At 32.6% G+C, this 23,459-nt stretch overlaps 2 protein-coding genes and 2 long non-coding RNA genes across 4 annotated transcripts; 2 read left to right on the forward strand and 2 right to left on the reverse strand.

Moving 5' to 3' along the window:
* Positions 1-4,933: 4,933 nt before the first annotated feature.
* LOC103856736 lies at positions 4,934-7,227 on the reverse strand. The gene is given in 10 exon segments (XM_033288683.1): positions 4,934-5,129; positions 5,132-5,162; positions 5,251-5,474; positions 5,556-5,781; positions 5,856-5,933; positions 6,022-6,118; positions 6,213-6,340; positions 6,418-6,504; positions 6,617-6,712; positions 7,010-7,227. Coding segments are annotated over 10 exon segments (1,194 nt in total). The 5' UTR covers positions 7,181-7,227; the 3' UTR covers positions 4,934-5,073.
* A 219-nt stretch (positions 7,228-7,446) lies between these two features.
* LOC103856737 (diacylglycerol kinase 4) lies at positions 7,447-10,637 on the forward strand. Its single transcript, XM_009133863.3, has 10 exons — positions 7,447-7,967; positions 8,050-8,187; positions 8,272-8,357; positions 8,438-8,525; positions 8,590-8,748; positions 8,813-8,883; positions 8,967-9,044; positions 9,142-9,229; positions 9,311-9,427; positions 9,880-10,637. The coding sequence occupies exons 1-10, from the start codon at positions 7,503-7,505 to the stop codon at positions 10,036-10,038; spliced, it is 1,449 nt and encodes a 482-aa protein (XP_009132111.1). The 5' UTR covers positions 7,447-7,502; the 3' UTR covers positions 10,039-10,637.
* Positions 10,638-10,658: 21 nt separating this feature from the next.
* LOC117132977 lies at positions 10,659-23,170 on the forward strand. The gene is made up of 3 exons (XR_004456774.1): positions 10,659-13,825; positions 20,717-20,719; positions 21,844-23,170. It is a non-coding gene; the product is annotated as an uncharacterized LOC117132977 (long non-coding RNA).
* Positions 15,927-21,852, reverse strand: LOC117132975. Its single transcript, XR_004456771.1, has 2 exons — positions 16,630-21,852; positions 15,927-16,544 (listed from the first exon to the last, which is right to left on the reverse strand). It is a non-coding gene; the product is annotated as an uncharacterized LOC117132975 (long non-coding RNA).
* Positions 23,171-23,459: the final 289 nt, after the last annotated feature.

Consider the following 23,459-nt stretch of genomic DNA (forward strand, 5'->3'; position numbering starts at 1 on the left):
GCCAATCCACCCTTGCAATGTTTAATGTTCAATGCATCTCTTGTGGTCCTCAATCCTCATGTCTGGCATTATGCCATTATTGTTTTGTTGTTTAAATTTTAGAATGATTCCATTTCGAATGCATGAGTTATTGAAAAAAGAAAATGGGCCGAGTGGTTACAAGAATACACCTTCCACACTGACTCAATTAATAAGCCCATCACTTCGGATTCGTCAAGACTCAACATGGAATCACAATCTGCTTAATAGAACATTTAATTGATTGTGCGTGTGTGTGACATAACAAGATGGTCATGACTTATGCAGTTATACCTAAGCACCACAAACATAACATCGTCAAAGACATTACAAGCCAAACCAGGCTCAGTCCCATGTCCTCCCTGTCGCTACAACATTGTCTTTTTTACTAAACAACAACATCATCAAGAACAAGAACTCTATGTCCTAGAATTGCTTTGCTCCTCAGATGTTTTGGACACAGCTCAATCATCAACCCTCACTACAATTGTAATTTGTAAACCGGTTGTTTCAAGAACCAGTTCCCGAACATCTCAGTTCATTGGATGAGGGATCATCATAGTTTCGGTCTCTTAGCTAACATCGGTTTGCTTCAAGTATCTCCCTCGGTGGCTCGGATGTTGATGAACCCCAAAGACGGTTAATGAATGGATCATATTCAAGATCTGGTTTATGGTTCAGGCAATGGACGACAAAGGCTGCTGGAAAACGTTCTTGGTTTTCTACTCTTAACGATTGTGTTACAACCGGTGGAAGTACTTGCTAACGCTAACACATCGCCCTTTTCTTTAAAAAAATTTGTTCCTATTTTTAGGAGAAAAAGATGCACTGGTTTTTTGAATGGGATGGTGATTTTTCATTTTGTAATTATTGAAAATGTTGTAACAAATATAATTAATTTGACTTTGCCGCTTACATAGTAATGGTGTGTCAATAATATTATTAGGCTTAATACAAACAAAGAATATTTGCAGACTATAGATAGACTCATGAGAGAACATAACAAGTGGAAAATTATGGGATAATATCAAAATTACATAAAGCTCAGGAGGAATAAACAGAACAAAAAAACACAAAAGAAAATACAACAATTGACTAAAGATCAAAGAAAACAAAAGAACAATACAAAACTAATAAGCCTTGCAAGGTCAAGAAAAAAATGCCTAAAACATAAAAAAAATCTACTGATAATTTAGTAGAAACAAAATAAAAATATATATTTTCTTTATAAAAAACAAAAAAAAAAGCTCAGCAAGGATAATGCCAATGGAACACTAGTATTCAAGGAATCTTCTTCTCGGTGAGATTCTTATGCATTCCAAAGTACATCCATGGTCTAACGAAGAAATAAAACTTGAAAAAGAAATATGACCATCGTTATTATCATAAATCATGATAATTACGATAATGATGATCTCATGATCAAACAAGAAAAGGAATGATATGATTATCAAGAAGGAAGAGGAATGATAAGATGCTTTTTACTCTGAAGTGCATCAAGTGATGATGTGAGGGGGCAGGTTAGTTGTGTTTTTATAAAGGGAGATAAGAGGATGGAATTAACGGAAAGCTAGACCTCTATTAAATAGAAGCTAGACATTTTTTCTTTCTTTCTTTTTTGCTAAATTAAAAAGAAAAACAATGGAAGCCTGAGATGATAAAACAAAACCAACAGTAATAAATAGAGTATATACTATATTAATTACTATTAGAGCACTTCCAACGCTGTGTCTTTATGGCTTTTTAGTGGCTTTATGGCTTTTTAAAATTAAAATTTAATTGATTAATAAAAATGTAAATAAAATAAGTATATTTATTTGTTTAAATATTGAAGAGAGGTTCCCGTTAAGTTTGCTCTTATAGACATATATCGGTTTATGATAATTTATTTCACCAATAGAGAGTCAAAAATATATAAAGATTTAATTTCACAAGTGCCCATGCAAATGATAGCCGAAGTCACACGTTAAACGAATTTCGAGTTGAGAAGCATTTTAAAATCGTAAAGACTGTGTTTTGAATAACATATTTAACCCTTATAGGCAAAAATATTAAATAGGAGTAACATATTTAACTTGTTTTTTTGTTGAACTGGCTTTCTTAACTTGTTTGTTAGTATTTTAGTTTTGTAAAAGGTTTCAGATTGAGATTTTGACGAAAAAAAAATATTTATTTCCAAAATAGTTTGCACCTTTTTCTTATCAAGATATGCCTCGGTTTTAATATTTTACTTTTAGCTGAGACTGTTGGTTTCTGTCACATTTTTTGCCGTCTGAATTACGAAATGGGAGGAATATTTTACCTTTAAATATTTTTCTCTTCTCTTTTCTACGTAGCATTTAAGAAAATTAGGGTTTCCATTTTCAGAAAATAGGAAAAGACACAAGACCGCCAAACAATTGTCAAATGTCTTCATCAAACTTGTAACAAAGTCTATGGCTTAAAAACAATATCGGTCATATTTATTATAATACATTGAATTAGTTCAAAAATTAATCAAATACTTCGGTTTATATAAAACTAGACAGGAGAGATGAAAAAAAAAAAAAAAAAAAAAAAAGACAGGAGATTCATCGGGTTTTTTTTGTCCTTCGCTACCTTCTCTTGTGTAGTAATCAACACAGTGATAACGTCCATTATACATGCATATATTTCTATTCTGATAGTATTTAGTTGAAGAAATACTAATACTATAATTATATTCTCTCAAAAAGACACATATATATATAGTCCAATGTACATGACAAATATATATTTATTTTTATATATATATATATATATATAGTCCAATGTACATGACTAATATATATTACAGTTTTTTTTTTTTTAAAGAATATTATATTTGTTTTAAGAAATACTTCATTTTGTAAGATGAACACATCTTCTTCTCAAACATAAGATACGGGTGAGTGATTACTTTAAAAAAAAAGTGATTACTGCAATTCAATTTTATTGTATATAATCGCCCTTTACATGAAAGAGGAGTACAAAGAAAAAGCTGCAAACGCATAAATAGGTGTAATCATCACATACTTTGAGATGTGACAATACATTGTCAAGCTTCTGTCTCTTTCTCTGTTCTTCTCTCTGATGGGCTTTTAATACTGTTATTATTTCTTAACTATTTCCAGAAACAAGGAAAGGAAAGTAGGTTTTCAAAATTGAAGTAGTATGCATGCATGCTTATTACCGATTCCTCAATGTTCAGATTATCTAAGTCAAAGAATCTCTTATACCAATATAGAAAGTGTGACAGGACGACTTTGATTGTCTAATTTATTTAATAGGAATATATGCTTTTTTTTTTTGAGAAACTAATAGGAATAGATGATCTCTTGTCAATTTGGAAAATTATCACACATGCAACTAGTTGATGTGAAGAGTCGAGGAAGTATATGGACGATCCTAGTAACATTTTCTTTATTCCATCGTCGTTGGGGAAGAGACCTGACGCCTGAATTGCTAAACTCTAGATCTCTAAACTTTAATTACCTGTTTACTGCAAAACAGATTTGTAAAATTGTAAAATCAATAGTGACTAAATATACTATTTAACAAAAATACTACTAAACATAAAAAAATTCCAGGTCTAATTGTTAATATAATCTTATTATTAAAAAATAATTAATTATCTCATCTCTTTTTTTATAAAGAGTTAAAAATATTTTGTAAAATGGGGTTTTCCTTTTTTTTTTGTAACTGAAAGAAAAAGTTTTCCTTTTGTTTATATACGGCATTTCCATAGTTTCGTATAGCTTGTTTATTTTTAAAGGTAAGTTATATAACTGAGTTAGAAGTTACATAGGATCCGATTGGTGATCGGGCTGTTGAGGCTTTGTGGCTGTGTAAAGCCTTGAAAACCAAAAACATGCCAATCAGTTTTTTACGCTTTAGAAATCTGTAAAAAAGCATTGAAAGTCCTTTTTTTTTTTAAAAAAAAAACTGTTTTTTGTTCACTATTTCCAACAACCAATTTTTAAGGCTTTAAAACCTTTTTTATTCATTTTTTTTATAAAAAACGTGGATAACTTTAATTTTTTTTGTCTATTGTTCATTTTTGACCAAAATAAAGAAAACAATAAGTATAATAATTAATAAAATAATTATCATTAATTAGTTAAGTTTTTAACATCAAGAAAAAAAAATATTATTAGACATTAGTTTATTAAAACATAGAAATTATTATAAAGGTAATTGAAAAAATTACAATTTAAAACAATAATAGAAAATAAAATATTATTTTAAGAATATTTTTTCAGTATAAATACAAGAAGAAAACTCATTTCATCAAATACACAAAACCAACTGGTACAAAAATTCCATTTTCTTTTCTTATCAACAATCGGTATATATATAGATTTGTTTAACAAAAAATGATTTAAACAAATATTATCGTAATAGGTAAATTAAAAGTCTATCAATACATGGAAGGTGTTCGAGATGAGATTTCAAAACTAAGATCTGCTAAATTTTAATAATTTTTGGTTAGAATAAATAAATAAAATATATTAGTTGCTAAATTTTGACTGATAAATGAAAAATATATAGAAAAAAATAAGTAATACATTTTGAAAATAAATGTGAAATATATATTTATAAAAGTCACAGTTTTTAAAGCTTTTGATGCCAATCAAGCTTATAAACTTTTTAAAATAACAGTCACATGTTTTAAAACCAAATTTTCTAATTCTAAAGCCAAAGCCTAAAGTCGGACCGTAAGTCTGGGTATTCAGATGATATTGTTTCTCCAGACCCGTAGAAGAAGACGCCATGGAGTTAAGATGTTGAACCTGATCGAGAATGAGATACAAAAGATGTGTTTACGTAGATACATAACAGGCTGCATCAACTCACGAGCTGAAGTCTCATGTATTCTGCAAAAGTGTTATATAGACATGATTAGCTTCTAAATGACTAAGAAATTTGCATCTTTCAAATTATCGATCAATATTTTCAAAAGCAAGTTTCCAACCATTGTACAAATTGGGTTTTGAGTTACATTAATTTTACATTTATTCAAAGAAAATGTCCCATTCCACATCAATGATTCAGACACTAACCCAAACCCACGAGTCCTCCACCATCTTCTCCGTGTTTCCGGTATCGCTTGTATCAATATCTGTCGCACTCTTGAGCACTACATGCTGCGTCCACTCAAAGTGATTGAATAATAAGAAACCAAACTCATTAACCTCTTTTTTGTTAATCACAATCAGTTTGTCTTAACAATACCTTAATCTGTGTCCTGTTATACGTATAAGTGACGTGGACATCCCCGTCTCCGGCTTGTATAACCGCCGGATACGAAAACTCCATTCCAGGAGTATCCTCCAACGTTAAAACATCGGTCCAAGAATCACCGTCGTCTAAAGAAATTCCTACTTTGAGCACACCTCTTGATACCGTGTTGTAAGCAAGCACTAGCCTACCATCCTTTAGCTTGACTCCATCAATACCTGTCAATGAAATAACTCATCAATGAATCAACTTAAAGCCAAGACTATTCTGTTTAACGAATTGCTTGGATTCCAAGAAACCTGAATTAGGGTTTGGGAGAACAGTCGGTGTTGCGAAACTCCAATTCTCACCACCATCAGAAGACTCTGAGATACAGACTCTGTCAATGCCGGTGAATGATCTGAGTAGAACACGTAATCTTCCAGCTGCGGTTTGGTATGGAACCGGTTGGATCACGCTAAGACTCTTTCCTTGGATGTAAATTGGGCCATGTTTTCTCCATGATCTACCTGCATCTGAAGTGACCTGCACACACACGTTTCATCGTAAGAAGCAATGCAGCATATGCTTAGATGGATGTAGGAAGGTTGAAACAAAACCTCCATCCACGCTCCCCATGAGTTCCAGCTTTCAACGGATGATCCACAGAGGAGAGTCCCGCCTTCCAGCAAAATAGGCTGCGGAAAAGAGAGAAGAAGGAAGGTAAGAGTCTCTAAGCAAATACAAAAGATTGAAATCAAAAGGAGGCTACAAGAAGAAGGAGACCTTGTTTTTAATGGGTCCGAGAATCCCTGGAGGAAGCTGTTCTCTGTTGGTCCAGGTTCTACCTTTGTCAAATGATCGTTTCATGCAACCGCTCCATCTAAGGTTTCCACCCAAAAAAAAAGAAACAAATCAAAGGCATGAAACAAGCAATAGAGTTATATCTTGTAAGTGATATTTTTTTTTTCAAGTACTTTTGAACCTCCTGGCCGATTTTGTAGAACAATAAGAGCTCTTGGGAAGGAAGCTTGAACAAGACAGGGTTCCACATTGGAACTCCTGGCTCTTCATCTACAACAACCGGTGATTCCCATTGACCATCCTGAGAAACCAATCAACTGTTTACACATTCTTTATGATTTTAGAGAGAGAGCGTCTATCTACAAAATTTAAGCTAACCTTGAAATGCTGCAACCAGATTTTGACATCAGATGCTCCTTCATACGTGCCTCCGAAATAGGCAGCCAAGAAGTGATCTTTCACAACCTTTTTTAACAAACAATATATACAACGAAAACGCTAAGTTTAGGCCAATCCATCAGTAACAACTTATGAGCAAAACAAAGGAGAATCTTGTGGTGGTGGTGGGTCTTAAAACCTCAACTATGGTAGAGGCATGACAACTCTTGAAGGGAGCTGAACCAGCAGGGAATGTGAGAGTCTCTAGCACCACTTTGAAATCTGTCACTGTCATCTGAAATATACAATTCACTCAATATCAAACATCGCCTTCTATAAAAGAGTAATCATCATTGGTAAGTTGTTTCATCACCAAACTAACAGTTCTTCCTTACAGATCCGATCAACTGGAAACTTATTTTAAACTATCAAAAAATATTTTGATCTAGTCTCTATGCAATTGATCTCAGATACTATATAACTTCACATCCCAATTCCCAATGAACAATGGCATTACCAGACAAAGTCAACGGCAATCACAATTACAAGTGTCCGAAGAGACTACTTAAGGAAGACAAGAGAAGAATCTTACCTTAAAAAGTTTCAGACTTTCAGTTTGAGTTTTGAGTTTACTCTTCTTGTTCGGTAATGACAGTGTCAGATCCACCATTGACATTCCTTTGCAATAACAGACTAAATATACAGGCTTTTTTAAAACGGCCCCTGATAAAAGCCCAATATCACTAGGCTTCATTAGGCCCATTAAGATAGCGATTCCTAACGAACAATTAACGAACTTTGGTGGGAATGACAAATGTTATTTTATTAATTAATCCTAAAAATAAGCTCAACGGTCGATAACAAAAGGGTCAAAACAGAGCAAATCTCTCCCTCTCTTCCTCTCCGACCAAAACAAACAAACAAAAAACTTTCAAAGCTTCTTTGTCTTCCTCATGTCTCGTCGTCTGCAAACGTACGCACAAACCCAGATCGATTCGTCATCGACGTTCATACCCTTTCCATAGATTCGTCAAGAAGATCAAAAAAGGTTCAATCTTTTTGAAGTTTCGTTCAGATACAGAAAGATGGACTCACCGTCGTCGAGTGGAGATTCATTGACGGCGAGGATGATTCCACGGCATTCATCGCTAGATTCCTTCGGAGCGATGAAGGTCGTTCAACTTGTCAACCTCGCAAGCATAAGGGTCTCTAAAGCAGAGCTTCGTCAAAGAGTCATGCTTCCCAAATACCTCCGCCTCGCCATCCGCGACTGCATCCTCCGTAAAGACGATTCCTCCCCCGCTTCCTACTCCTCCTCCTACCTAACGCCGGAGGTTCCTCTGATGGTTTTCGTTAATCCCAAAAGCGGTGGTCGTCAAGGTCCACTTATAAAAGAACGTCTCCAGAATCTGATCAGCGAAGAACAGGTGTTTGATCTTACGGAAGTGAAGCCTAACGAGTTTATAAGATATGGTTTGGGATGCTTGGAGGTGTTAGCAGCACGAGGAGACGAATGTGCTAAAGAGATTCGTGAGAGGATGAGGATTGTGGTAACTTTAATTTAGTTTTGTTAATTTTTTTAATTTAAAAGTTTTTAATTGCCAGTGGGTTGTTTGATCACTTTTATTACAGGTTGCAGGTGGAGATGGAACTGTTGGTTGGGTTCTAGGATGTCTCGGTGAACTCAATGTACAAAACCGGCAACCTGTTCCTCCGGTTTCTATAATGCCACTCGGAACTGGAAACGATCTCTCTAGGAGCTTTGGATGGGTAAAAAAGATTTTAGTTGTCTTTATTTGTATCCTTTAATCTTATGTAATGTATGTTCTAAGTACGGTAATAATGGTGTTCTAGGGAGGTTCTTTCCCATTTGCCTGGAAGTCTGCGATAAAACGAACACTTTATAGGGCAAGTATTGCTCCAGTAAGCCGTCTAGATAGGTAAGATTAGTAACATAAAATCATGATATGAACAAATCTCTTGTCTGCTTAATGTTTTGATGTTTGAAATATTGATGTAGTTGGAATATTTTGATTACAATGCCTTCTGGGGAAATAGAGGATCCTCCTTATTCTCTAAAGACCACACAAGAATGCATCATTGACCAGGTTTATTTTTATTTGTATTATGATGGAATATGGTTGATAAGTCATTTTTTTTTTGTTGTGGCAGAGTTTGGAAATAGAGGGAGAGCTTCCTCCGTCGAGGAACGGCTATGAAGGAGTCTTCTACAATTATTTTAGTATAGGTATGGATGCTCAAGTGGCTTACGGTTTTCACCATTTGCGCAATGAAAAGCCTAGCCTTGCGAATGGCCCCATCGCCAATAAGGTACATACCAAATCTAATGAGAGTTTGATTATTTAGAAAGGAATCTAACATTTTGTTGTTGCAGATTATATATTCAGGCTATGGTTGCTCTCAGGGTTGGTTCATGACGCATTGCACAAATGATCCGGGATTAAGGTCTTTATGGAATACAAGAACAACATATGTTACAGCCTCAAAATCATGGGGTTTAAACTAATTTGTATTTTTTGGGATTTTAGGGGTCTCAAGAACATAATGACATTGCATATCAAAAAGTTAGACTCATCCGAGTGGGAGAAAGTACCAGTTCCCAAAAGGTATGTATCTCTACAGAATAGAGACAAGAACACAAATGAGACACATTCTAATTGGGTTTCTAATAAAACTGTTGTTTTGTTTTCTGTTTTGGAATAGTGTAAGAGCAGTGGTTGCATTAAATCTACATAGCTATGGAAGTGGAAGAAACCCATGGGGGAATCTCAAACAAGACTATCTTGAGAAAGTAAAACAAATCTCATTTTTCAGTTAATTTTTCTTCTTCATATTTCACACTATTAACGATTGTTTGGGCTGTACGTAACAGAGAGGCTTTGTGGAAGCTCAAGCCGATGATGGGCTTCTTGAGATCTTTGGGTTAAAGCAAGGATGGCATGCTTCTTTCGTTATGGTTGAACTCATCTCTGCCAAACACATTGCACAGGTACTTCTTTTTGGTATAGCCCGAATCCGGTTAGTTAGAACCGGATCCATTTTTAGATTATGAAATAAATTAGGGTCAGGACCAGCCACGTGCACGGTGCACAACATATAATACCAATCCTGCCGTAACCAGGACGGATGGGATCCATCAAACATGCTATTATTGCTTTGTTGTTAACAAGTAACTTTTATTAGGTTCTCAAGTCTCAAGACTAGACTAGACTTTTAGGTCTATATATATTAGCCAATTTTGAACTAGTCCTTATCCATATGGACCGACCTTATAGCCCATCATAAGTAAGACTGGACAATATTTGATTTTTATTCTCATATGGAGTATAATAGTAAATTTCATATAAGAATGCATTCTTATTTAGAAAATAGATGATAGTTTTTACTTTACTTTTATTGGTCATGAAACTTAGATGATTGAAAATTGTTTATTACGAACAGGCGGCGGCGATACGGCTAGAGATAAGAGGAGGAGAATGGAAAGATGCGTTTATGCAAATGGATGGGGAGCCATGGAAACAGCCAATGAGCAAAGACTACTCTACTTTTGTTGACATCAAGAGAGTCCCTCACCAATCTTTGGTCGTCAAAGGAGATTGACTTGTTTATATTAAACTAATCCCTTCTTATCATATATGTCAGCACTGTAATTGTGAATGACCACTTCCACATAAGAAAACATATGAACAAGTATACTACGATATAATTAAAGAAGACCAAATTGGCAAGGCTGGTTTCAGACAAGAAGTAACAAAGATTTTGGAGTGGATGATGAGTAGATGGACACTCGTAGAAGAACATATATGATTGGATCAATAGGACATAACTTTCATAAAAGTACTAATTGCCATTTGTACGTGCGAACCACTTGCAATTTCTCAGTAGTGTCTTTTAGTACCAAATCCACTATATATAAGGGGTAAAACACTTTTACTATTAATAAATCATTTATGTACTATGATCGGTTCTATGAAATTCTTCCATACGAAACAAACATAAAGGAATTATATTCAGTCGAGTCAATTCAAAAATGATTTTTTTATTTGCTAATTTCGATCCTATTTTAATATGATCTTATGAAGTAGACTAAATTAAAAAAATTAATTTGAACTTCTCTTTTTACGTTTTTTACCGTTGTATTAAACTATTAATTGTCTTGAAAAATTCAATTCAAATCGTAAGATAAATCAATTCAAATCGTAAGATAAATCAGATTTCACTAATAAACTGCTAAAGCTTGGAAGCATTGCCTATGATTGGATTACTGTGAAGGTGGGTAATGGAAGAGAAGTCAGATTTTGGACAGATAATTGGTCACCCGTTGGGAGTATCCAGAAATTCTTGGCCCCTGTTGCAGCGAACTCGATGGGAATCCCCTCATCAGCTACACTCCATGATATGTTTGTCAGGGATCGATGGAATATAAGACCCGCCCGCTCTGATCGCCAAGTTCAAATTCAAGCAATTTTATCTTCGGTTACTCTGTCTCAGCTTCCTGATGAATATGAGTGGACAATAGAAGGTAAAGTTTGGCTTAAATATCAGACTGGAACAATCTATAAACTCCTGAAAAATCATGCGCAAACGGTACCTTGGAAAGGAGCTATATGGAATTCAGGTGGTGTGCCCCGGCATAGCTTCCACGCCTGGCTCGTCACCCTAAACAGACTACCGACCCGAGACAGACTTCTCTCTTGGGGACTTGCTGTTCCTGCAACTTGTCTACTCTGCAACCAAGGAGATGAATCAAGGGACCACTTGTTCTTCTCTTGTACCTTCTCCTCTGAACTTTGGATCCATCATGCTCGACGGACTGAGACAACCCCATCTACTGGTTGGAACGATTCTCTTAATCACATGCAATCACTACCAGGACCTCCTTGGCGCAGGAAGCTTCAACTGATTGTATGGCAAGCTGTGATCTACTCTATTTGGCAAGAAAGGAACGCTCGACTTCACTGCAACACTGCAAAAACCATCAATACCATCTCTTCCATACTGGACAGAACGATTCGAAATAAGATCCATGGCTTCAGAGACTCAAACCCAATCGGAGCTTCTCAGATGATTCAGTTCTGGTTTGCAACTGCTCCATCACCATATCCTCCAAACCCTCATCTCCCATTCCTGCAATCAACTGACTAAGTCATCACTTCCGATCCGTTACTCTTTTCCTGGCCATCTGGGCTTCTACTATCTCCTCTCTCATTCATTGGTCTTTTCTCTGATGTGGGCTTCGGTCATTTTTTGTAATAGGGCGCAACCCAAAAACTAAGGCCTTATGGCTTGTTTTCTTTTTTTCTCATGCTTTTAATAGAAGAAAATCTTCAAAAAAAAAAAAAAAAAAAAGATAAATCAATCCAAATAGAACTATTTATGGTTCGAGTACAATTTTTCATGAACCAACCATAAAAAACAGAAGAATAAAATACTAACTCTAATGAGAAAACGAGATATGGAAATACCCCCAGGTTAAAAAAAAAAACAAAAAACAACAAGATATGGAAATGGGATAATGCAAGAAATATACGTGCCGACTACAAAGAAACTACAGTAAAAATCTGAATTGATTACTTGAATATAACTCTTACTTGCATGGGTTCGTGTCTCTTGATGCTTCATATTACGACGTAAATTTTTAAGAAAAACAAATATTACGATACAAAAATGTGAAAATAAGTTTTGAGTTGCAAGCTACGCCATAAACGCATAGACCATAGCTTTCTGGCTAAGTGTTGGGCTTGTTAGCAAGACAATGGAACTTTCTCCCTATATTGATTTATTCAAAAATCGTTACAAAATTTTCAATGAAAATGTTAAAGTGACCAAGCTACTAAGATTCAACCACGGAATATGCTAGTTGCCTAGTTAACGCTTTCGATTCCTTCACGGTTATATTGAATCTCAGACAATCTTCGTATAGAAAAAATGACGACATATACTGAGAAATTTAGATATATTACTAATTAAAAACGGGAAATAAAACATAAACCTAGCTTTAACTCGGCTTCAATTTTATTATTTGTTTCTTTATTTCTTTATTTTTTTGTTTGTATATCCCTTTTATTTTAGATTTCTTCTTTGTCTTAAATTTTGTTGAGTACTATTTTATTGTAGCGTGGTAAATCTGATTAGCAAAAAAACACAAGGTTTTTATTCTATATATATATATATATATATAATACTGGAAAATGAGATTTTTTTTTTGAAAATGAGATTTTCAAGTAGTATTATACTGTATATATATTATATGTGGGGGTCAAAATAATGTTGTTCCAACAAGATTAAAACCAAATTATTAAGACGTCTCAGACTACATTTCTTGTAAGAAAACAATCAAATTATTCATGTCTCCTATAATTATTGTACTTCCATCTCTCAAAAGGGAAAGTATTCTTATATGCCCCAATTGGAAAAAAATTATTCTCACTGCCCCACTATTTTTTTCATTACCCCACTATTTTTCTCTTTCTCTTATTACCCTTTCTTTTTATATTAGTTTTTATTTATTCAGCGGACCCCAAATCTCTCTCTCTTACTCGCGGACCCCACTTCCCTCTCTCTTCCTCACCCATTTTGTTTCATTATTTTAATGTTATACGGACTCCACGTCTCTCTTGTCCATCTCAGTTTGTTTCATTATTTTAATCTCAGGTGGGGACCCTTTTCTCATAAAGCTGATACATTAACCAAAATCATAGGATTTCCACTCTCAGATGCTTTCTCTCCTCTTAACACGTGTCTATCCTTTTTTTATTCTCCAACAATATTCGACATTTTTTTTTGAGCTCCATTTGGTGATTTCAAAAGTGATTATTAAAGTAATTTGGTACGCTTTTTTCATAAATTTTTTTTGTAGGAATGTAATATCTACGTTGTATGTATTAAGGGTAACAAATCGTGGAGTTTTAAAGAAGTATTAGATCTTGACCCGTGCGTCCGCACGAGTATTTACTTTTAATTTTTGTAAACGTTCGAAAATTAAATACATATACTATTGTACTAATTAAATTAGAAGAAGCTAATTAATTAAATATAACTGAGTTAGTTTTATTATTCTGAACATTAAAACGATTTTGATTAATTTAATTTTCAATAAACCAATAAATTAATCTGATAATTTAATATATTTCATAGTTTTTCTTTTATGGATTGAAACATTGACTTTTGAATTTTTAAGTAAATGAAAGATTGCATATCTTTTAAATTTATTAGGTACCTAAATATTAGGCAATTTCGTAGCCATGTTTATGAAAATTGTTATCTATAAAGTTAGTGGCATTGGATGGTAATTGTTGAGGAAAACTTAGGGTTAAGATTTATTTGTACTTCAGCTTTAATAGATTAGATGTAAATAAAATTTAAAGAAGATTATGTATATTTCTTTGTATTTAACATCGTTCTGAAGAAAAAAAAAAGACATTAAAATGGTGTTAGAAGATAATTTGGATTTTGTAACACGTTCTTGGTCGTTTAAAAACACGTAAATTAATGAAAAAATAAAGTTTTAGGTATATTGGTATAAAACAAATATGAAAGGATGTTTACAGACTATTTTGTATATTTCTGCTTATTTTGCACTATTTTGAAGCAAAATAATACATTACAATGTTGGTAGATAATATTGTGGATTGTATAACACCCTTGTGTTCGGGTAAAAAGGTTAAAAAGGTTAAATCGATGAAAATGAAAATTTCGAGGAATTACTAGAATTACTAGTACTACTAAAGTGAAACGTGTATTACTAGTATTACTGGATCGACTATGTATTAAAAGTTCTTGAACAACTTAGATTCTTTAAATAGTTAACTAATAATATTTTTTTGTTCTTAATGGAAATATGTAGTTTCTCATATTACAATCATATGTTTTGACTACGAGGAAACTTACATCAAAGATGAGGCTGAGATAAGATGAATTTTGAGAAAAGATAAAATTCACACTTTAGCGATGAAGACATATGTGAAAGAGGTTACATATTATGGATGGGTTGAGAGTATATGCAGAGATATTAAGGTAGATGGGATGATAAGAATATTAGTTACTTTCCAATAGTATTGTATTCGAACAAGCATCGAGAGGAAAAAAGATGGATGGTAATGAACTACTAGGTACTACTGTGAACTACCTTAAAATACCTTGAATTACTATGTATTATGCATGTTTCTAAGAACCTTAATTTTTGTCTTATTATTTATTTTAGAAGATATATCTCATATATTGCGTAATTATATGTCCATATATGTGTTTATTTGTCAAATTGACATAAAATACTCTTAATTTCTCAAGTTGATAGAAAACTTCACATTTCCATAGAAAACATCCTTATACTTCCATACTAACGTCTTGAAGGGAAGGCCATACTAAGATGAATAACATAAAATACATATTTTTGAAAAACATTTCCTGCCAATATGTTATATACAATCTATAACTGTCTAAATTGATTGGTATTACTAATAAATTTGATTTTTTGATGCGGTATTACTAAAAATTATTGTAATTTGTAAAAGTATTACTATGAAGAAAGAAATATTACTACCGCCTTGAGTATTACTAAGTGTAAATATTCAAATATGTTTTTTCTGGTTGAAAATTTTAAACTTGTTTTAGACAATTTTTTTCTTGTTAAAATTTTTAACACGTTTTAGATAAATTTTTTTGTCCTCCTAATAAATATCTATCGAACTTAGTAGTTCAAATTTTTGGTTTTACCACGAAGAGTTAATATTTTTTTCTATAAATATTCACTTTATGGGTATGACTATATGATAGATTTAGAATAAATTAAAAGAAAATTTTATTTCAGCCAATTTACGTGGAATATAGTTTGGGGCAATTGTCAATAATAACACATTTTGTGTTTTTGTCTCAAAAATAGCACTAAAAGAAGAAAGTCACAAAAATGACATTTATTAAAAGGCAAAATATCCCTAATATCCTTGGTTTAAATTAAATAAACAAACAAAAATAAATAAAAGCAAATAAAATAAAAATTTAAAAAATTAAAAAATGAAAAAAAAAAAATTTATAGTTTCAGATTATATGTTTTCAGATTCGAATTTTTTTATAATTTTCTTTTTGAATTTTTTTTAAAAATTTTTTTTTTATTTTTTTTTCAAATTTTCTTTTTATAATTAAAAAACACTTTTTGAAACTGTTTTTTTTTAATTTTTTAATATTTATTTTTTATTTTATAAAATTTTAAACCCTAATTACAAAACTCCATCCCGCTTAACTCTAAACTCTATCCAAAAGATATAAGTGTATATTTATCTCTTTAATCAAACCTATTTTTGTGACTTTGAGTGTTAGTTTAGAAACAAAAACTTGGTTTGGTACTATCCTAGTCTTTTTCTCTATAGTTTCATCTCATTTAACCATAAATCTTACCTCAACTATGAATGAGAAGATAAAGTTTCCTCCAATTTTTTTTATTTATCCCTCTTATTTCCACCATATTTTTTTCATCATTTTACTCTTGTTGATAACCAATCACACTCTATATGACATTCAGTCACATTCAAAATATCCAAATTAGTTTTGCAACAAACATAACAAATTTTCCTACGCAATATTCGTAAACTACACTTTTAAATTCTTAATTAACACATAATCAGTATATTCCAAGCCTTTGAACCTTATGTTCTATCCTTATTTCTCTTCCTCTGCATCCTCAGATACTTTGTCAACTTCTTTATCAGCTTTGTTCCTATTCCATTGCGAATAATGCGAAGATATTTTGTTGATCCTTTCCAAATTAGTAAATCAAATCTAACAAACATGAGAAACACAAGCTCAAACCATAAAGCGAAGACATTTAGTTACCCAGCCAATATGAAATCTTCGTTGCAAGTGACCCATATGATCGCATCTCGGATTCAGTTACTGTCATTTTACAAGAATGACGCCACATTTATGAACATAAACGATATCTAAACCAGTGGCAAAGATTTGACCAAAAAAAAACAGTGGCAAAGATAATCCAACAGCTTAGCAAAAAGATTTAAACCATATCTCACAAACACTATCTTAAACAAACTCGATCCAAGTATGGTAAAAATGTCCTTTGTGTGAAAAGGAAATTACTTTTTTGAAACAATGTCCTACAAAAGAAGAAAAATATTTTAAATTGAGATCACATTCTGAGCAAATGCAGCTGAAGTGAAAACAACCAAATATCAAACATACCACATAGCCTCCAAATCGCCTTCTCTACCATTTCACCACTACAGTCCCCTACTTTGCCCCAAAAGTCTACCAACGGATTCACCCCTCTGGTGGTGAATCAACTCTCCTTGTTTTGCTGAAGCGTGCACAACTTCTAGAGCGTTGTAAGCGGCGGAATCGCGTCATAGCTTCCGGCTGAGCTTTTGTTCTCCTCGATTGTTGTATGACTGCTCAGAACCACCATCGCCTTCTCCGCTGCGAGATCCACCAATGGCTTCACTGCTTCGGTGGTGACCTCTCTCTTCTTATTTTTATTAAGCGTTAAGCGTTTGTAACTTGTAAGCGACAGAATCGAGTCGCAGGCTCCGATTGAGTTTTAATTTTCAACGAGTGCCAGACTCAGCAACGTACATGCGTCATTCTGATTTAAAATCTGTGTCTCTGTTTTTAGAATGAGGGTTCATCAGAGACAGAGAATGTGTTGTGCGAGAAATTGAAAAAGACAGAAAAAGAATGAAGAAGGAGGCTCGTGAAGAAGAAGCTGCAAAGATTAGGGATTTTGATTTCTTTTTCTTATTTACTTATTATTATTAAATTGATGGGATCCGTATTGGGTATGGGTTTGGGTGGATGATCCGATTTGAGTTTGTAATTTCTTAGATTCATTAAGGGGTTTTATGTCTTTTCCAATGTTTTCGATTTAAATATAATAAAAAAGATAATGTTTGTTATTAGTGGGACAATATAGAATAAAGGGCTTATTGGCTTACTAGCCATATTTAAAAAGAAAATCAAGAGAATAGACATGATTTTGACAGAATGTAGTGACTGTCCTTTTACCATCATTCCAGCCGGTTATACCCTTGTTAGTAACAGGTATCCGGTTTCTTCGCATAAAGAAAACGACGTGGTGATTTTGTGACCCATAGTAATAATGAGCGAATTTTGAAAGCGCGTGAAATGAAACGGCGAAATAGAAGATAATGAAACGTATATTCTATACCGATTACAAGCGTTCCATACTAATTTGGGTAGAATAGTATCACTGTAATTCCAATTCCAATTGAAAGAGCAGCAACACTGAAAATTTAGATATAAACTAATGAACTAAATCACTAAACCCAACTTAGAAATAGAAACCATTGACACAATCAATGTTTAAGCTAAAGAAAATGATAGTAGACCGTCTTATATTTTTAACGACTACAAAAAAAGTTAATTTCCATTTAACAACTACGAATAAAAAAAATTGAAGTATACTATTTTATTTGGCGGCGAACTATTCCATATGCTAAAGTATAAATGAGTAAGTTAATGATTATAAGTCTTATAGAGTTACGTACACAGTCGCACAATCTATTACGAGAATATTTCTATTCTATCTAACCCGTACTATTTAAAATGGTACTATGTACACAGTCGATCCATGTTTGACCAACATGAAATACAAAGCTAATGGAATGGTAATAGAATACTTGACAGTAAACAGTAAACCCAAATTAGAGAAACATAAACCCCAATCCACCTTCCATAATACTGGAGACATGTATTTACAGTCCTCATGAGCAACATGAAATACAAAGTTAATGGGGATGGTAATAGAACACTTGACATTAAACCTAAACCCAAGTTAAGTAAATATAAACCCCAAAACATAGGCAAACCAAACCTTCGGGAAATTAAATCCACGTCTTATAATACTGGAGGTATGTATTTGTGATTTTTTGAAAGAAGAAAAAGCCATCCACGTATAACTTTATTGATCACATACATAAGCATCGAGAGTTATATTCCATATCATCTAAGTTTTATTCTATATCAGATAAAAACTAAACCCTAAAATCTAATCACTAAATCCTAACCCAAATATAAACCCTAAACTCATATATCAAAATCTAAAAAATACATAATGGTATGTAATATTAAATTAAATTATGTTATATTAAATTATATTATGTAATATGCCAATTCTATATCACCAAAATTAGAACACATGATATGAAAGTTCAGAAATGTTCTATTCCATATCCAAACAAAATAGAAACAAGTAATGCTTTCCCAATATTCCAGAAACTAAACCCTATCCAATCATCACGAAACCCTACACAAAAATATAAACCCCAATTCATATATCAAAATACGCAAGTATTAAATTTGTATGAATTCAGAAGCAAAATAAAGTGATATTAAACGTTTCAATTTATAGCATGAATGCAAATAAGATGATTTTTCATTTTACATGATCAAAATATAATAGAAACATATAATAGGTGCTCTAACAGAATAAATATGTTATGTAGAAGCACACGTGTGCGGATGGGCATGGCGATGACATAGGTTGAAATAGTTGTTAAAACTTTTGTTTCCAGTGGGTTCAAAGCCTGTCTCAAACAATCTACTCACAAGGTTTAAATCGTCCATGCCAGATCTGAAGGATGAAGGTAGGAGGTAAACACGGTTAGGACAGAATACTTAATGCAAATAAATTAAATGGAATACAAAATACTGCAGTAGCAACCACTCAATTCTATCTCAAATAAAATATGTTTACATACAGTTATACTAGACCATGTCGACTAGAATAGTAATGAATGATCTCGTACTATGTTCACACGCATGCTAACCTATACCATATCAAATAGAATAGGAACGAAAGATATCATACTATGTCAACACAGACAAACCTACCTATCGCAGATGCTATTCGCTAGGAAAACAAAATTCAAATTTAACAAAGATTAAGAACAGCTGGGGAAACCCCAACCCCAAATCACCCAACCCCTAAATCAATTAGAGAACTTCGCAACGGCAACGAGACTGTAGATTTACTAAAAGAGTACCCTAGTTCTCAGTATAGCGCAAATATGAAATAAAATTACAGGAGATGAAGAGAATCGAAGGTTAAAACCTGAAAACGTAACGTAACTGAAGAGATCTGAGAAGAATCGATGATTGGAATTGGAATGGGTATGGGCTTGCATTATTCACCGAGAAGCAAAATAGAAGACGGAGACGATCTGAAGCGAGAACGACGGAGATGGAGGCGAGCGGGTGGAGGAGATTTGCGAGAGAAGCGTATGGAGGGGGAAGAACCGTAGATGAAGAAAGTGGGAATGGAAGTTGTGTGGAAAGGGAAGAGACATGATTTATTTGGGGTTAAAAGAAAATGATTTATAATTTTTTTTCATAGCAGGTGAGCCGGTAAATTAGAAAAGGTCTTACAGTAATATTATGTATATTTCACGGCGTATATCGATCCGTTAGGGTAAAGCGCTAGTCCTCTAATTAACGTTTTTTCATGGCTGTAGGTCCTAATTCCCCTAGAATAAACAAGGGAGATAGTAGGGCAATATAGATTAAAGTCCTCTCAAAAGATGAACATGCTTTTCGTCTTTTGTATTTTTTATCCTAAACCATTTTATTACTCTTCGTCTTCTTTTCTTTGCTAGCAGGCTCCATATTCTTTAACTTTATTATAATTTTTATTACAAATATTCTCTGCGCCAAAGCTTTTCTCAGGAAAAAAAAAAACGGAAAACGGAATATGGAGCTTTCTTTACCCCCAAATATAGATGTATTTTATCGTACAGTTACTAACTTTTTTTTTTTTTTGAAAAACTACAGTTACTAACTTACTACCATTAAATTAATTAAGAAACTTGTGTATTCCCAAGTCTTTTTCTATATTATCCACAATTCAAAGTTCAAACGTGTCTCTTTAACAGAGTCCATACGTAGATTCATGCATTAATACTATTAATAAAGGCGAATACTTATTACGAAACTCATGTTAGAGATTAGATACGAGCCACATAATTCTTTATTAGTTTTATACTCCTGTTTTAATTATTGTTATACTTAGGAATTAGGATGCTCCTAATTACTGTTAATATGATTTGGGATAATACACGGTACACCCATCGGATCCTAATCCATGGGCTTTTACTTTAGAGAATCCATGTATATAAAACTACGTAGTGAAAACGAGAGTTTAACTTAATCGCAATAGATTAATGAAAGAGTGGGATTTGGTTGGAATCTTTTTCAGAACATTTTTTACTTTGGAAGCTTTTAATATACAAATGTTCCCTTCTATATTCAATTATAGATCGTAGAAGATTATTAACACAATATAATAAGTGGACTTAGTTTACAAAAAAAACAATAATAATAAGTGGACTCACCAAATAACCATTGTTATCATTAATGGTAAAATAAAAATAAAAATAAAAATAAAAATAAAAATAAAAATAAAAATAAAAATAAAAATAGTGTGGAAATGAGGACGTAACGTAAGTGACTGGAATAGACAGAAAACAAAAAACGCAAGTGATTGGAAATGATGGAATTATCTTGTGTCCTTGACGTTTACCTCTGAGTGGAAGCTGACGCTGAGAAATGGGCCCTTACTATCAATTATTTATTCAAATATTTCCAACAAATCATTATTCAATTACATATCTATTCATACGAATAGTACGAAACTTCGTTAGACGACAAGAACAAACACAACAAATATTCCGCAGAAATTCTTTCTTACATTGCCAGGAGCCTCGAGAAGATGAATGGCTTAGCTTAGATTTTAATATAACAAATAAAACAATACATATATTAAAAATAAAACAATACATACATCACATATATATTTTTGAAATGTAAACAGCTAAATTACCATAATAGGGAATGATTTGCTAATATGCTAATAGTAAAATAAAAGCGATAAAATAATATGCAGGGAATAGCTCGTAGATTTTCTCAAGCAAGCGCCGATCGAGTTTGGGGGATCAAATGTTTAGTGGTGTTCACAAGATTTTATGTTATATGTGGGAATGGAAGTGAACTACCTGCGTAGGGCGTACCCGCAAAAATATAGAAAAACAAAGAAGGTTGTGCGTCTACTACTTTTCCGGCGAGAGAATGTTAAATCACTGGTGGCCACGTGTTAAGGATATGTAATCGGATTCGAACTCAGCTCGCTTAACGACGCTGAAACGCCGTGCTACCACCCGACCACTAGCACTGGTTAAATGATTTAAATGATTTATTTTGAACGATATGATTTTAAAAATGATAATGAACTTACTAATAGTGTACTGGTCTATATAGTTTGTTGTTTTAACTTAATTCTGAACAGCATTTTAGTTAAAAATATGCATGAATATTCTCCAATGTCTCAAAACGAGTTGCGTACAATTTTGAACGCTAGCTTTTAACAATTGAAACAAACTGATGGAGAAAATCAGTGCCGTGCTTAGCTTTCTTGGGGCCTAAGGCAAAACTCAATGTAAAAAAATTATTAAATGTAAAATTTATTATAAAAATAATTTTAATGGATAAAATACTTAATAATAAAAAATATAATATATATTTTTATAAATTTATTTATATAGCATTAAAATTGGTGATAGAAACATATTAAAAATAAGAAATTAATTATATAGCAGAAAGGAAAAATATGTCCATATATATTCATTTTATGATAATCAAAATGTATTAAGAGTAAGTGTGAAATTGTACAATAAAACAAAAATAGCTAAATAAAATGAAGCTAGATGAGATGTACATTTAGAATCTAAAATCCCATAGAAGAAAACAATTTTTGTTATAAATATGTAATAGTCGAATATAATGGCTAAATCAAAACAAATGTAAAAATTGGGGGCCTTTAAACTTGTGTTAGAACTGGGGACCTAAGGCAACCGTCTTTTTCGTAAGCTAGTAAGCACGGCTCTGGAGAAAATTAAAGAATATGAACACCGTCAAGAGTGAGTTGTGTGTTGTTTTCAGTGATTCTAATCGTTTTCCCAATGTGTTTGACTAAACAGAAAAAAGCAAATGATAGGAACTTGACCAAGTAAAGTTTGATCCAAATAGACTGGGTGCAAAAATGTGGGGTACCCGTTTAGTTATCTCATATATATTTTACAAGGTATATATCTTTAGCATTGGTGACATAATTGAGGCCTCAGGGATATGGTTCGGTATGTTGTTTCCAGCTTTTTTATTGAGGGGGGTTCCACTTTTCCTTTTAAAAATTTATATATTTCTTTTTGTATTCTTCTAATATTTACATTCAGATCATTTTAAAACGTAAAAGTTGGAATGTTTTCTCGTCACAGCGGTGATATGCATAGTGGTTTTAATCATAAAATCGACAGTGATCATTTGTTAAAGCATATTATGGTGGTTGGTTACCACTTACCTTGGTGGTTTTGTCATGAATAATGAATTCTCTTAGATCTTCAATTTCCGAAATATTTTTTGTCTTCCACATGATTTATGATAATAAAACATAGAAAAGAAAAATGGATGATTATCAAGTTAAGTAATTAATAGATTCAGTTTTTTTTAGCTCGGATTGAACTCATGTTCGTGGACATACAAATGTATTTTACCGATATTAAATTTCAGTTTCCAAATCACTTTTTTGTTAGATTATAGACGGATTGTTCTTTGGTCTAATTTTTCTAAATTAAAGTGACTGGGTGTGAAGTAAATAATCTTAGATACTCAAGTCATAATAATTGAAGAAAAATGTCTTGCTGTCAAAAAAAAAAAAAAATTGAAGAAAAATATTTTGATTATTTCTTTTTGTTATGTTGCTATTTATAGTACTAGGCAAAGAGCCCGTGCGATATCGCACGGGAACTCATTTTATAAAGAATATATTATAATCTATAATTTATAATTTTATATGCCTGATAAAAAAATTAAATCATATAAATAATTAAATTTAATTTTGATGATTAAAATATAATTTACAAAGTATTCAAAAAAAAAATATATATATATATTTTATAAACCTTAATGTTCCCTTTAATTTTTTATCAAAACACATATTGCATACAATT

Source organism: Brassica rapa, chromosome A03 (genome assembly GCF_000309985.2).
Source record: "Brassica rapa cultivar Chiifu-401-42 chromosome A03, CAAS_Brap_v3.01, whole genome shotgun sequence".
Lineage (NCBI taxonomy): Eukaryota > Viridiplantae > Streptophyta > Magnoliopsida > Brassicales > Brassicaceae > Brassica > Brassica rapa.